Source organism: Nycticebus coucang, chromosome 3 (assembly GCF_027406575.1).
Source record: "Nycticebus coucang isolate mNycCou1 chromosome 3, mNycCou1.pri, whole genome shotgun sequence".
Taxonomy (NCBI): Eukaryota; Metazoa; Chordata; class Mammalia; order Primates; family Lorisidae; genus Nycticebus; species Nycticebus coucang.
The window spans coordinates 78117563-78131467 of record NC_069782.1 but is presented as its reverse complement, the minus strand read 5'-3'; the positions used below and the strand labels follow the sequence as shown (position 1 = coordinate 78131467).

General features: G+C 41.8%; 2 protein-coding genes across 3 annotated transcripts in view; one reads left to right on the top strand and one right to left on the bottom strand.

The window, feature by feature from the left end:
* The window catches only part of WDFY4 (WDFY family member 4), a 296529-nt gene that overhangs the window by 234348 nt on the left and 48276 nt on the right, over positions 1-13905 (top strand). The window lies entirely within an intron of this gene.
* LRRC18 (leucine rich repeat containing 18) lies at positions 1200-2042 on the bottom strand. Its single transcript, XM_053584975.1, has one exon. It carries the CDS (start codon positions 1965-1967, stop codon positions 1200-1202), a length of 768 nt encoding a protein of 255 aa, XP_053440950.1. The 5' UTR covers positions 1968-2042.

The following is a 13905-nucleotide window of genomic DNA, read 5'->3' as shown; positions in this document are numbered from 1 at the left end:
ATATTCATAAGAATAATCATCTTGTTGTTTGAAGCCATGGTAGTTACGACCATGTAAAAGTATGGGTTTGAAAGTGGGGCAGAAATGACATGACTTTGGTTGAGTAGTTATTCTATGTGCCACCTATTTAAGGCACACAACAACCCTTAGAGTTAGTATAGTATCATTCCCACCTTACAGATGAGGGAACTGAAGCTAAGTAAGGCGCCCAAGGATATGGCTAATCAGAAGCAGAGCTGCCATGGACCTAGATCTGTCCAACTTTATCCAGAGTCTTTGCCTTTTCTCTAAGCCAGGTCAGCCCTGCATGTCATGCGACCCTGACCTCTTAAGTTCTTCAGATGGTGGTGTTTTGCCCCTTCCTTTAGCCAGTTTCTCTTTCTACTTGTTCAAGGCAAGCCAAGGTCTCCCCAGTTGGACAGGATCCCTGCACTTGTCATGATCCCTAGCGAGGTATTTATTTATTGATTGTGCCAACCCACAGCTGCCCCCATTCTTTCCTTCCTCCCATGGGGGTCTAGAAGAACACTGGACATAGTAGGATGGGAGTGCAACTTCGTTCATTCACAGCCAGTCAAAGCTCTAGGGGTTTAGTCTAGAAAGCTCCCAGAGCAAATTATGAAAGGGCAATTAAGAGAAAAAGATAGTGCTGCTTTGAGCCCCCACAGCTGTCTGGCAATAGCTAATGGTGACAATGGCACTTTCCCATTTCTGAGGCTCATCTCTGTCCTCTACCTGAGACTAAGTGCTCCTATGCTCTCCTACAGCCCTTACTTGGAAATACATGACCTCTGAAGCCCAAACCCACAACACTGCACAGAGCAAGCCCCACCTCTGGACACCTAGTGGTGGGTTCTGAAATGCCAGCAGTTATATGAGTAAGAGTGGGTAGCAATAGAGCTGCCCCAGTTACAGGTGTGGGCAGGAGAGTTCTGGGGCACAAGTGAAAGGGGCAGCCCTTACCTGGCTCCCTGTGCCTGTGCATGTGGGTGTGAGCCTGCAGAGAAGAGAGAAACGTGTGGAATGGCAAAGAAACAATAGCCCTTCAATCAACGCAATCACAAGCCAAGGAAGGAGGGAAAGGAATTTTATGGGCTTGGCTGGAAGAGCTGTCGATGGTCACCTCAATCTCCAGGGTGCAGACCCTGCCTTCTTCCCTCCCTCCCTCTTCTCCTCCTGCCTCAGGGTTGGGGTCCCCGTCACCTCCACTCTTCCTGGGATTCCTTGGCCATGGAGTTGGGAGACACCAGATTGGTAAAGATGGCCTTTTTCGGTGCTGCTGTAGCTGTGCTCTTGATCTTATTCAGCTTATCCCGGGTATATTGGCATTTTTTCAGACAGGATGAACACATATCCTTCTCCTCTACCAGATACAGGTTGTCCAGCCTTTTGATAGAATCTATGAAGGCTTCTGATTCAGTTGGCTTTGGAAAGGGGTTTCGCTTCATGTTGAGCTTTTTTAACTTGGGGAGCTTGGCGATGCTGGCGGGGATGCTACTGAGCAGGTTGTCATGGAGCCCCACTTCATGCAGCTCCTTCAGGGCACCCAGCGTGGTGGGGACGCTGTCCAGATGGTTCAAGCCCAAATTCACAGTGCGAATGTTCTTGAGCTGGTTTAGTTCCACAGGCAGCCCATTGGTTGTCAGCCTATTGTTGCTGACATTGAGGAAGAGCAGGCTGGTCATCTCGCCAATGGACTCGGGCAGCTTATCAATGTAGTTGCTGTGCAGATCAAGCCAGCGAAGGTTCTGGAACTTGGAGATGGAGTCAGGGATCTTCCTGATCATGTTCCGGCTGAGGTCGAGCTCGTCCACATCAGTGAGTCGCAGAATACATTTCGGGAAGGTGGTGATCCCCATCTTGCTCAAATCAAGGCGTTTTCTCCCATCGAACGTGACTTTGATGCAGTTCCTGGCCACATTGAGGGTGATCTTCTTGCCCTTGGGGGCTTTGGCTCCCTTTGCCATGTTCTTTTAGTAAGGGGGTTTGTTTGAGGTGTGTTGTTCTGATTAGATGATGACTGGTGTGAGGAAAAAGTCACATGAAACTTCTGGAAAACAGACTCTGATATGAGCAGAAAAGAAAGACATCTAGTTAGGAGGTGAAGTAAGAAGACTGGCCTTTCCCACATCATAAGGCTTTGCTCACCAAGGGTTTAAAAAGAGAAAGAGGATAGTGGGGGCAGTCAGGCTGTTGGCAGAAGTAACTCAGACAAGGATCTTCAGCCAATTGCAGCAGGGTCAGCCTGCGAGACCCCGATGCCTGCCTCACTGTGGGTGCACACTCTGACTCACAAAACCCCCCACGATCCTAGACTATCCACATGCCCCCACCTAGAGCTGCACATGCACATGTACATGTTCTTGGGTATCTGCCACCTCCCAAGTCCCAATATTAAATCTAGTGTTTTCTTAAGTTATCACACCAGTTCCTGGGGAGTGACTGCTGAGTTCTTAGAGGCAACCTATGCCTAGGTAGGAAGGAAAAAGTTGAGCATTAAGACTGTTTACTATATTTTTACCTTGTGGACCTGGAGGAACTAGTTAGGCCTTGGCTACCATAACCACAGCATGCCAAGTTCAGTGCAGAAAAGCCTGCTGCTCCGACCAGGAGCACACATCACAGTGCGGCAACACTGCACACCCCACTCCTCCCCACGAGCAGGGAGGGGCAGCAGGAGCTGGACGGCTAGGCAAGAAAGCTGCCTCTCTCCACCTCCCCAACCCTTCTCCACTCACACTGAAATTCAGCAACAGAGTCCTCTGCACAGAAGTGACAACTGCCACACTGGGAGGACAGGAACACACAGGGTGATGGTAGCTTCTGGCCTCAGCACGTTCAGCTTAGAAGTCCAGTCCTGCTACTAACAATTTTCTTGAATTCTCAGTGCTTGGGTTTCCTCATTTGTGAAAACAGCCCCGCTTTGTAGAGCTCTGAGAGATTGTAAATTATCTAATACTATAAAGTATTATAAATACGTGTACAGTGCCCAGCACATAGTAAAAACTTCATTCATGTTGGTCATTAACTATTGCTACAAGGAACTTTACACACACAGTTTCCAATCCTCAAGGATCCAGCAAGATCCACACTATTATCCTTGTTGGAGAGAGATTGAGGTTCAGAAATGAGGAGGGTGTACATCTAGGAAGAAGACACCCCCATTCTGTTTGGTGCTGGAACCCCTTTTCGACAACTCAGTGCTTCTTGCTTGCTGAGTTTCTATTTTGGGACCAAGATTCCCAAACAAGGCAGAAGCATGCTGTTGGGAGACATGCAGTGCAGTGCAGTGCCTTGTTCCCCGCAGAGGTGAATAGGGAAAGTGTTCTATAGTTTCTTTACTTCACCATCCAGGCCATTATTAGGATCCACGTTGATATAACACATGAACTCTGGCAATGGAGCAGTTTGGGCCTGTCTTCACATGGTTCCCTTACCCGACAATCCTCAGTGTGCAAGGGAGATGCATAGAAATAGCCTTTCTCATGCATAAATCCTATTATCCCAGCCTATCTGAGTCCTACTGTGATGCAGCCTCCTGGGATGAATTGCGGTCTCTATAGAAACCCAGTGAAAGCATTCTCAGTCCAGTCCTTGTAAGCTGACCCTATTTAGAAATGGTGGATGTGACGCACTGAGCCCAATTGGTTATCAGAGACAGCACTCTGCTCACCAGGACGGAGTTTCCATGTCATTCGGTTCTGAGGAGCCAGATAAGATCAAACAGCTTAAAAAAGAAAGCTGGTGTCCCAGTTCCTGTTAGGATAGAGTGAGCACTCTCCCCCCCTCCTGACCCCTGATAGCCTATAATGTCCTTAGGCAGAATGCACCGAGAAGCAGTCCCAGGACTCTGCAGGTAACCAGTATCAGGCAGATTAGAGAAGGAATCCATAATTCAAAGCCAGACCAATCCGGCAGCTACCTTCCTGAATCTTCCTCCTTCCTTCAACTGTATCCCTTGGCCTAGACTCAAAGACAGGCCCAGATACCATGTGAGTACAAAAGACCCTTAATTTCCAAGAAGAGCCTCTCTTCTTGGTCCAAGGAACAGGAAAGGGGGCTTTAACTGTTAGAGTGTGGCAAATCTGGTTTTGGCTCTGTTTCCCCCCCTCCCTTCTTTCCTTCCCAAGCCCCAGGCAATCCTGTGCCCACCTGGATGCTGAGAGGAGAGAACCATGTCTCCAACCAAACTGTGGTCTCAAAAGCCTGGGGTTTGCTTTGCTTTCTCTGTCTTACTGCCACTTGGCCATAGAGGCAGAAATAGTGGCAAGAAGTGAGCCAAAGATTTATTAAAAAAATAATAAAATAAAGGCCTGCACTTCTAGCCAAGAAACCAAGCAGAGAGGGAGGGTGGAGGTGCTCCTGGGAGCCAAAATGCTGGGGAGATTGCAAAGAGGAAGGAGTTCAAGAAATGTGATTCTTACAATTGCTTGTGAACTGTGGACTTGCCCTGAGCTACTTCTACTTCAATGGCTTTTTAAAAAGGCCTGCTTTGAGAAAAAAAAATTATATATGTATATACATACACACATACATATATGTAATATATAATATATTATATATTATAGACAGAGAGAGAGAAAGAAAGAGAATCATATACTGTATAATGATGTTGTGGTCAACAATGAACCCCATATATGATGGTGGTCCCATAAGATTGTAGTACGGTGTTTTCACTGTACTTTTTTATGTGTAAATACTCAAATACTAACCAGTATGTTCCAGTTTCCTGAAGTACTCAGCACAGTACTATGCTGTACAGGCTTGTAGCCTCGGATCAGTAAGCTGCATGCTGTGACCCAGGTATGTGGTGGGCTGCACCACTCAGGCCATGTCAGAACACTCTAGGGTTCATAACGACAAAATTGCCTAGCAATGCATTTCTCAGATTGTATTCCTGTCATTAAGTGAAGCATACCTGTGCATGCACATGTGTGTGTACCCATGTCTATGCCTATATTTATATCTCAAGGGTGGAAAATGCTGTGGTGCAGAAAAACATGTGAAGGAAAAATGGCTGAAAACGTTCAACGATTGATGAAAAACGTAAAAATTATCAATACAATTGCAAGAAGCTCAGCAAATTCCAAACAGGATAAATGAACTCATATAAATGTATGCTCAGTCACATAATCAAACTGCTCAAAATTAATGAAGAAACTTGAAAACTACCAGAAAGTAATAATGCATTACCTCAGGGAGGCAGCAAACCAATGGCTACAGGTTTCTCAACAGAAACCATGCAGGCCAGAGGGACTGGGAAAATAGTGTTTAAACCGCTGAAAGAAAAGATCTGCCAGCCCAGACAGTGCCAGGTTCCCTTAGGAGTAAAAATAAAGAGAAACCTTCTCCATTGAATGAAAAAATAAAAGGTTTACCACTAGCTGAGCTGCTATAAAAGAAATGCTAGGGGCAGTTCTTTAGATGAAAGTTGAGCTAGGCTGAAAGAGAAACCTGGAACTCTGGGGATCAAGCAAGAGCTGTGGAAATGGTAAACATGTGGATAAATATAATAGACTATTTCTCTCTTCTTAAGACCTTTAAAATATGTATGTGGTTGAAAGCAAAAATTAAAACACTGCCTGATGGGGCTGTCAAAGTATGTAGATGTAATACATATGATAACTACACATAATGGGGGAAGTTAGTGAGACTGGTTTGGTGGTAAGCTTTTTGCATTGCTTTTGAAGTAGTGAAATATTAATTCTAAGTAGACTGTGAAAAGGTTAGAATGTGTATTTTAATCCTCAGAGCAATCACTAAGACATATGCAAAAAGATATAATAAATAGTAAAAAAAAACCTATGTGTGTGTATATATATATGTGTGTGTGTGTATGTATGTGTATATATATACATATGAAAATGAAACAGTTTAAAAACTCAAATAATACAAAAAAAGGCAGGAAAGGAGAAACAGAGGGAGCAAACCAAAAATAACCATTAAAATGGTAGACCTAAATTGATAGCAATACTTACGTTAAATAAAAGTGACCTAAACATATCAATTGCATCTTAGAAAGGGTACAGGCGAAACTTACTCAAGGCAGAATACAAATGCCTACATACAGTAACTAAGAAAATGCCACGAAGGCTACGTTGAACAGTTTGATGAGAATATTTCAGATTGTATGTGAAACCCGCACATTGGACCCCTTGATTGCACTAATGTACACAGCTATGATTTAACAATAAAAATAAATAAATTAAAAAATAAAAATAAAAAAATAAAAAGAGCCAGTTATTATTATCTATAAAAATGCACTTTAAATAAACAAAAACAAGTTAAATTAAAAGAATAGAAAAAGATGTACCAAAAAATCACTAACAGACATCTGGAGTGACATTATTAATATTAGACAAAGCGTATTTCAATGAGAAAATTTACTTGAGAATAAGAAGGCTATTACTTATTGATAAAATGAACACATTGTCAGGAAAAAAAATACAAATATAAATGTGAATATACCTAACAGCAAAGCATCAATATAAATGAAGGAAAACCTAATAAAATTAAAAGGAGAAATGGCTAAATTTATCATTAGAGTTATAGACACCAATACTTGTCTTTTAATAATCAATAGAACAGATACAGAGAGTCTAGAAAAAAAACTTAAGTACAATCAACCACAAACTACCAAATCTCACCTGTGAACAAATAGACAACCCAAATAAAACTATTTATTTAATTGAATGCATATCTTAAACCTTTCAAAAAGGAAAACTCCAAGCCCAATGGTTTTATTGTTAAATTCTATCAAACATTTGAAAAAGTCTTAGTCCATTCAGCCTGTTATAACAACATACCGTAGATTGGATGGCCTGTAAACCACAGAAATTTGTTCCTCACAGTTCTGTACACACTGAATTCCAAGACTGAGGTCCCTGCAGAGTTGGTATTTTGTGAGGGTAGGCTACCTGGTTTACAGAGGCTGTCTTCTTAAAGAGGGCAAGAGTTTTCTGGCGTCCCTTTTATAAGGGTACTATTTATAAAGCTTCCACCCACATGATCTAACTTACGCCCTTATACCCCACTTTCTGACACATTGCAATGAGGGTTATGGCTTCAACATGTAAATTTTAGGGGGACCCAAACATTCAGCCTATTGCAAAGACATGACACCAATTTTACCTGATCTCTTCCAGAAAATAGAAGGAAGAGAAATTACCAACTTATTTTCTGAGGTCAGTATTACCCTGATATCAAAATCCCTTAATAACAATATAAAAGAAACTACAGACCAATATACCTCATGAACATAGACACACGAACATCCTCAACATAATATTAGCAAACTGAATCCAGCAATATATAAAAAGAATAATCAATGACAACAATGTAGAAGTGCAAAACTAACTAAATACTGGGAAACCGATAGATGTATATACCATATTACAGTCTAAAAAGAGAAATAATACATGACTATACCAACTTAGGCAGGAAAAAAGTTAACAAATTTAATTAACATCTACTTAAGATAAAAACTCAGCAAATCAGTAATTCAAAGGCTTTTCCTTAACCTGATAAAGAGCATCCCCCAAAATTTTGTAGCTAATATAGTTGGGGAAGAACTAAATGCTTTATCCCCCTAAGTTTGGGAACAAAGCAGGAAAGTACGCTTTTACTACTCTCATTCAATATCATATTGGAAATTCTAGCCAGTGCGATAATGAGAAATAAATAAAAGGTACACAGATAGAAACAAATGAAATAAAACCATCCCTATGCACAGATGACCAGATTGTACACATAGAGAATCCCACAGAATTTTGAAAATACTCTTGGAACTCATCAGTTAAGCAAGGTTGCAGGATATAAGGTTAACACACAAAGCCTTGTTCCATTTCTATTTCCTAGTAATTGACAATTAAAAGCTAAAATTAAAAAAAATAAAATACTTATGTATTTCATGTAACAAAATGTACGGTATTTTTATGAAGAAAATTATAAAACTGTGATGTAAGAAAACATAGAAGATCTAAATAAATGTAAAAACATACCATGTTGTTGAGTTGGATGACTCAGTGTAGCTATCAATTCTCCCCAAATTGGTCTAATCAAAATGTCAGCAGAATCATTCATATAAATAAATAAATGGATTTTAAAATTTATATTGAAAAGTAAAGGAAGTAGAAATTAAAAATAATTTTGGAAAGAAGAATAGCGTTGTAGAATTCATGCTTCTCAAGTTTAAAACTTACCATATAATTACAACATGTAGTAACGATGAAGGGACAAGATATATAGACCCATGGAATAGAAAATAGAATCCAGAAACAGATTCACACAAATATGGCCAACGTAGTCCACTGACTTTTGACAAAAATTCAAAGAAATTCAATGGAGGAACAATAAACTTTTCAACAAATGGTGTTGGAATGATTGGTTCTCCCTATGCACAAAAATAGAAGCATGACCTAATTAAATTAACTCACATTAACTCAAAATGGATTGTAGATATAAATGTAAAATGTAAAACTATAAAGCCTTTGAAAAAAAATGAAGGAGAAAGTGTTTGTGACTTTGTGTTAGGCAAAAGCACAATTCACAAAAGATGTTAATCAACTGGACTTAAGCGAAATTAAAAACTTTTTCAGGAAAAAAAAAGATGTTGCAAAGGAAAAAGCAACCTACAAACTGGAACACGATATTGAAAATCACATCTCCAACGAAGGACTTGTATCCGGAATCTAATATAAAGAGCTCTTAGACTCAAGATTAAGAAAGGAAATAATACAATTTTTTAAAGGCCCAAATATTTAAGGATACATTTTACCATGGAAACGTACAACCACAAAACTGATAGAACAAAGATTTGGCAAGGATGTGCTTCATTCAACTGGAGATCTCACGCATTGCTGAAGGGGTGCACAAGGGTACAGTCCCTTGGAAAACAGTTTAGCCATTTCTTATAAAATTAACCATGTACTGACCATAGGATTCAGCATTTCCCCAACTAGGTATTTAGCCTAAAAAAAATACAATCTTATGTTCACACAAAAACGTGTTCACATGTGTTTATAGCTTGTTCTATGCATTAATTGCCAAAAAACAGGACAAATGTCCTTCAGTGAGCAGATTCCTATTGTATACTGATATCGCTAAGATTTACAGTAAGAATGAATCTTCTATTTGTGAGATTGTGAAGAGTACATTGTTGTAATTGTTCTATTGTATTGTTTATTATTAACCTTCTTACTGTGCCTCATTTATAAATTAAACCTTATCATAGATACATATGTATAGGGAAAAAAAACAACAATGTGCACTATCCGAGATTTCAGGCATCCACTTGGGGTCTTAGAATACATCTCCTGTGGATAAAGGGGACTCCTGCCAAGTGTAAAAGGGATGAATCTATTGCAAGCATGAACCATAAAAACATTTTGCTGAATAAAAGAAACTGATCTTTTAAGTCCACATAATGAATAATTCCATTTATACAATATTCTGGAAAAGCCTTGACTCCAGCTACAGAAAACAGATCTGTGGTAGGAGGGATTTGGGGTGGGAGAAATGTTTAACTATGGGCAAGTGGAGCAAGAGAGTTTTTTTCTTTTTTTAGAGACAGTCTCACTTTGTCACCTTGAGTAGAGTGCTATGGCATCACAGCTCACAGCAAAATCCAGCTCTTGGGCTTAGGTGATTCTTTGCCTCAGCCTCCCGAGCAGCTGGGACTACAGGCGCCCGCCACAATGCCCGGCTATTTTTTTGTTGCAGTTTGGCCAGGGCCGGGTTCAAACCTGCCACCCTCAGTATATGGGGCTGGCGCCCTACCCACTGAGCCACAGGCACCACCCAGAGTAAGAGAGTTTTCTGAGTGATAAAACTGCTATACCCTGACTATGCTGTTGGTTACATGAGTCTGTGCATCTTTCAAAGCTCAAAAAACTATGCAAAAGTGGATCAATTTTACTGTAGACAAATTTAAAAAAATTTTTTTAAACTTTTCTTAAAAAGGTAGGACTTCATATTCTATTCCTGTTGCTGTCACTGTTACTGCTTGTTCAGCCTACATTGGAAGGCTGTGACTTTGATAAGCCCCACATAACCCAGTTCTGCCCCTTAGCAGGAATCTGAATGCTGTGGTCTGGTATGTATGGCTACCACGTGAGAGCCCTGGGGCATGTGTGCCTACCTCGGAGAACAGCCACCAGCAAGCTGGGGTGTCAGAAAGCCTGTCTGCTGCACTCAAGTGCAAATTTTCACCGTAAAAAGATGAATTGAGATCAGGGAAGCCTATGCTCTGATCTTGCATTTAGCAATGACTTCTCCCCATGTAATGGTTGCCAAATTTAGCAAACAAAATTACAAGCTCTCCTATTAAATTTGAGCTTCAGATAAGCAACAGGCAGTTTTTAGTATGCATAGATATATGTATATATTCATATGTGTGTGTGTGTATATATTTATATGGTGGCCATGAAGTTCATGTGCCATTTAAAATAGCCTATGTCCCAAATATTGTGTGGTCCTGTATTTTAAGTGGTAACCCTATCCCATGGGACTGAACAAAGAGTAAATAATGTTTCCTTTGTTCACGGTCCTTATTAGTTCTTTGAGACTGATTTAAGCCAAGTTCATGTGCTCACTCATACACTCATACATTGGTTCCCTCACTATGTGGGTGTACTGAGCACCTGCTGTCCACTGAGCCTCTGAGCAATACAGACAAGCACTGAACAGCCTCAGTCCTCAAGATCAAAAAGCTAAAATCTAGATTGTCACTGTTTCTGGCCTCCAGATTCCCCTGAGTACCCCAAACCTGGGCTGCCTTTGGATTTTTGCCACTATGTAAGATAAAATTCAGCCCAGTGAACCCAAACACACCCAACATGGGTCAGAGGGTTCTAGGTAGGAAGGGGTGCTCCCAGTCGGCTGGAGATGCAGCCAGTGGGCCCAGTTGAGCCTGTTCCACATTGCCCAGCGACACTGTGAGAAGGGGCCCTTGAAGCTCTGATTAATGGTAAGGAAGAGGCCTGGAGCTGACTGCAGAGTACTTTCCCATTAAGGAGCCTCCCTCCAACCAGCCGTTTGGCTCTGAGCCTGCCCATTAATCACCTCAAGGTAAAATCTGGGATGACTGGGATAATGCACTTCCCTCCTCCCAGTGAGTCTGGGTCCCCAGACAGCTCCAGGCCACGTGGAACATGTATCACCCTCCTTCCCCCACTTTGTGCTTCTTCTCAGGGGTGCTGGCCAGCACCCTTTTTCTCAGTTATGGAAGGCAGAGTGTGTTATGGTGCTCAGGGTTCATCCTGACCCCCTGAGCTGCTAGACACCACTAGAAGCAGACCAGTGTCAGGACCCTTCCCCTTCTCAGAGCCCCCCAAGCCTGGAGACAACTATTTTGTCATCCACCTCTGGATGGCCAGGATCCTTAAGTGAGAGAGTTAAGTGTTGGCAAAAGAAGTATGAACTAAGCCAATGATCTTTAGATACAATTAAAACTGGTTAGATGGTTTGTTATTATCAATTCCTAGAATTCCTCAAATGTCAGAGTGGGACTAACCCACACAAGGGAAACTGACAATTATAGTGAGGAAGAGACATAAATAGGTAAGTGAATGGGTAGTCTGATGGATGGGCAAATGGGTGGATAGATAGATGGACACCTTAAAAGCCCAAATATGAGACGTTCCTAAATATGTTGTGCCTTTTTGTCTCCAACAATTAGTTTTTATACTTTGGAAAAAGTGGACCAGTTGGTTTGACTTTAATTTCTAATTAATGTTTCTATCTAGTCATTGTGTATCAAGCCACATGATGAGACACCCCATGGATATCTAAATTAAAAAAGTAATGGCAACCTATATTTTAAGGCCATCAAAATACTTGTAAGCATTTTCAGTTGTAAGATGCCAGAATTTATCTTTGAATACGTTTTTAGTAAGATTGACTTCATGTCCCATATCTGATATCTCTGAATAGCTTGCTAATCATGATCTCACAATAATTATTTCACTTTTTTAACATAGTGCATTGGACCACAGAAAATACACACGGTAGAACTGTAACCTCAAAGGTCACTGCTGTTTCGTTGCCAGTATTTAGGACTAACTTCACAGAAAGCTTCATGCCAAGTGCATGAGAAATATCTTTTGTGTGTGGGTCATCTCTTAAGCGGAAATAATGCAAACTTTCCTCAACAAGTCATTCATTCCAAAGCAATTGCATTTTCTCTCTCTTCTGACCCTCATATTTATAAGGCACGTAACAGTTCACCTTGCTGTGACTTTCCACATGGCTTCAAACAATTTCTTAGGTCCTCTACCCCTTTCCCAGAGTTGTGGGGAGACATAGGCCATCACCATGGGCCCCTCTATGGAGTGAGTGTATTTGGAACTTCCAGCTGGGCCTCTGAAAATTAGTGCTAATTTTTGACTCGTGCATAGTCTGTGCTGGGGGAAAGAATTGCCATTTGTCTGTGATCACTGAACCAGGAACTGGGTTCTATTCTACTCATTTTGGGGTGTTATCTGGATTTAGGAATATTGACTCAGGGATACAAAGTTTAAAAGCTTTTAGTTTCCCATTAACTGACCACAGCTGTGTTGTGTTGAGTGCTCTTTTCCTGTGGGCAGGACAAATTGCTAAGAGGCTGGGCTGGCAGTGCAATGATGTCTATGTCATTCAACTCTTCAGAGTTGTGGCAGGGTGCATAGAGAGCTGTTGGGCAAGACAGTGATGCAGACAGCTGGGGCTGGAGCCTTACACAGATTCCACAGTATCGGGGGCTTTCTGACATCAATTTTGGAAATGCTACCAAATGCCCAGAGCCCCTCAGCATCATTTGCTCAGGTGATACGCTCCAAAGCAATCACCTCAAGCATGCAACTGGGCCTTCATGAATCTCTAATCTCTAATAGAGAAACTATGCAAAGTGGTAGCCCTATTTTTAAAATGAGAGAATTGAGACTAAAGGAGTCAAATGACTTCCCCAAGGTCATAGGTAACAAAGAGCACAGCCAAAGTCAAACCTGGATGAGTCCAATACAGAAGCTGGTCCACGGTCTTTTGACTGTACTGAACTGCTGCTCTGCTGTCTCTCCTCCCATGTGGCCTGGGCTCTAGTAGTGGCAAGCACCTCATCCCTGGACCACATTGCTGCCCCTCGACTCTACTGGAGTGGAGTGGAAACCATTCTGGTATCCTACCAGCCCTGGGCTGAAAGACACATCCTCTTCTGTAACAGAAAGTTAAGGTTACAGGCTCCCCACTTCCCAAAGAAGGGGTGTTCCCATTTCCAAGGAGTGTCACAGAGTGCCCGGACTGTGGGTGACCAGACACTCACTTGGGGCCCTTCTGATTTGGCATGGGTTGGCCTGGGAATTGCATGGGTACTCCAAGGCAGGCCACCTGAGGGGAATGAGGGGTGTACACTCCTGCTGAGGCAGCGAACACAGTAGAGATGGGGGAAGAGACGAAATCTTTAGCCAAAGTCCCCAGAGGGGTCAGAAATGCAGATAGCCCACTGATCTATTGGTGGAAGGGACCACATGCAGAGGTCTCTGAAGAAACCATTGCAGCTTGGCCCATTGGTGGTTCACTCCACTGCCCAGGGGCCAATGTGTAGGAAGCTCGTTTCACAGATACACTGTTTACATCTATGTATTTATCCAGTTAGGTATAAATAGCATGAATTTTAATGATGTTTAAATAATATTATTAGGACCATTTAACTGTAAGAACTCGGCAATTGACAATGAGAGAGAGACGGAAAGAAAGTTCACAGGGTACACACGATGCCACAAGCCAGTTTACTAGATCTGGGTGACCCTGAGCAGATGGTGACAGGGACAGGAATTTGTTGTTCCTTTGCTCCTTCAGGCCCCACATAGTGTGAACATCTTGCCACATGGAGTATTAAGTCAAGAGTATAAGAAAAAGTTTTCTCTCCAGCAT

Coding starts and splice junctions, on each gene's coding strand:
- LRRC18 (XM_053584975.1), bottom strand. CDS start 1,967: ATGGCAAAGGGAGCCAAAGCCCCCAAGGGCAAGAAGATCACCCTCAAT.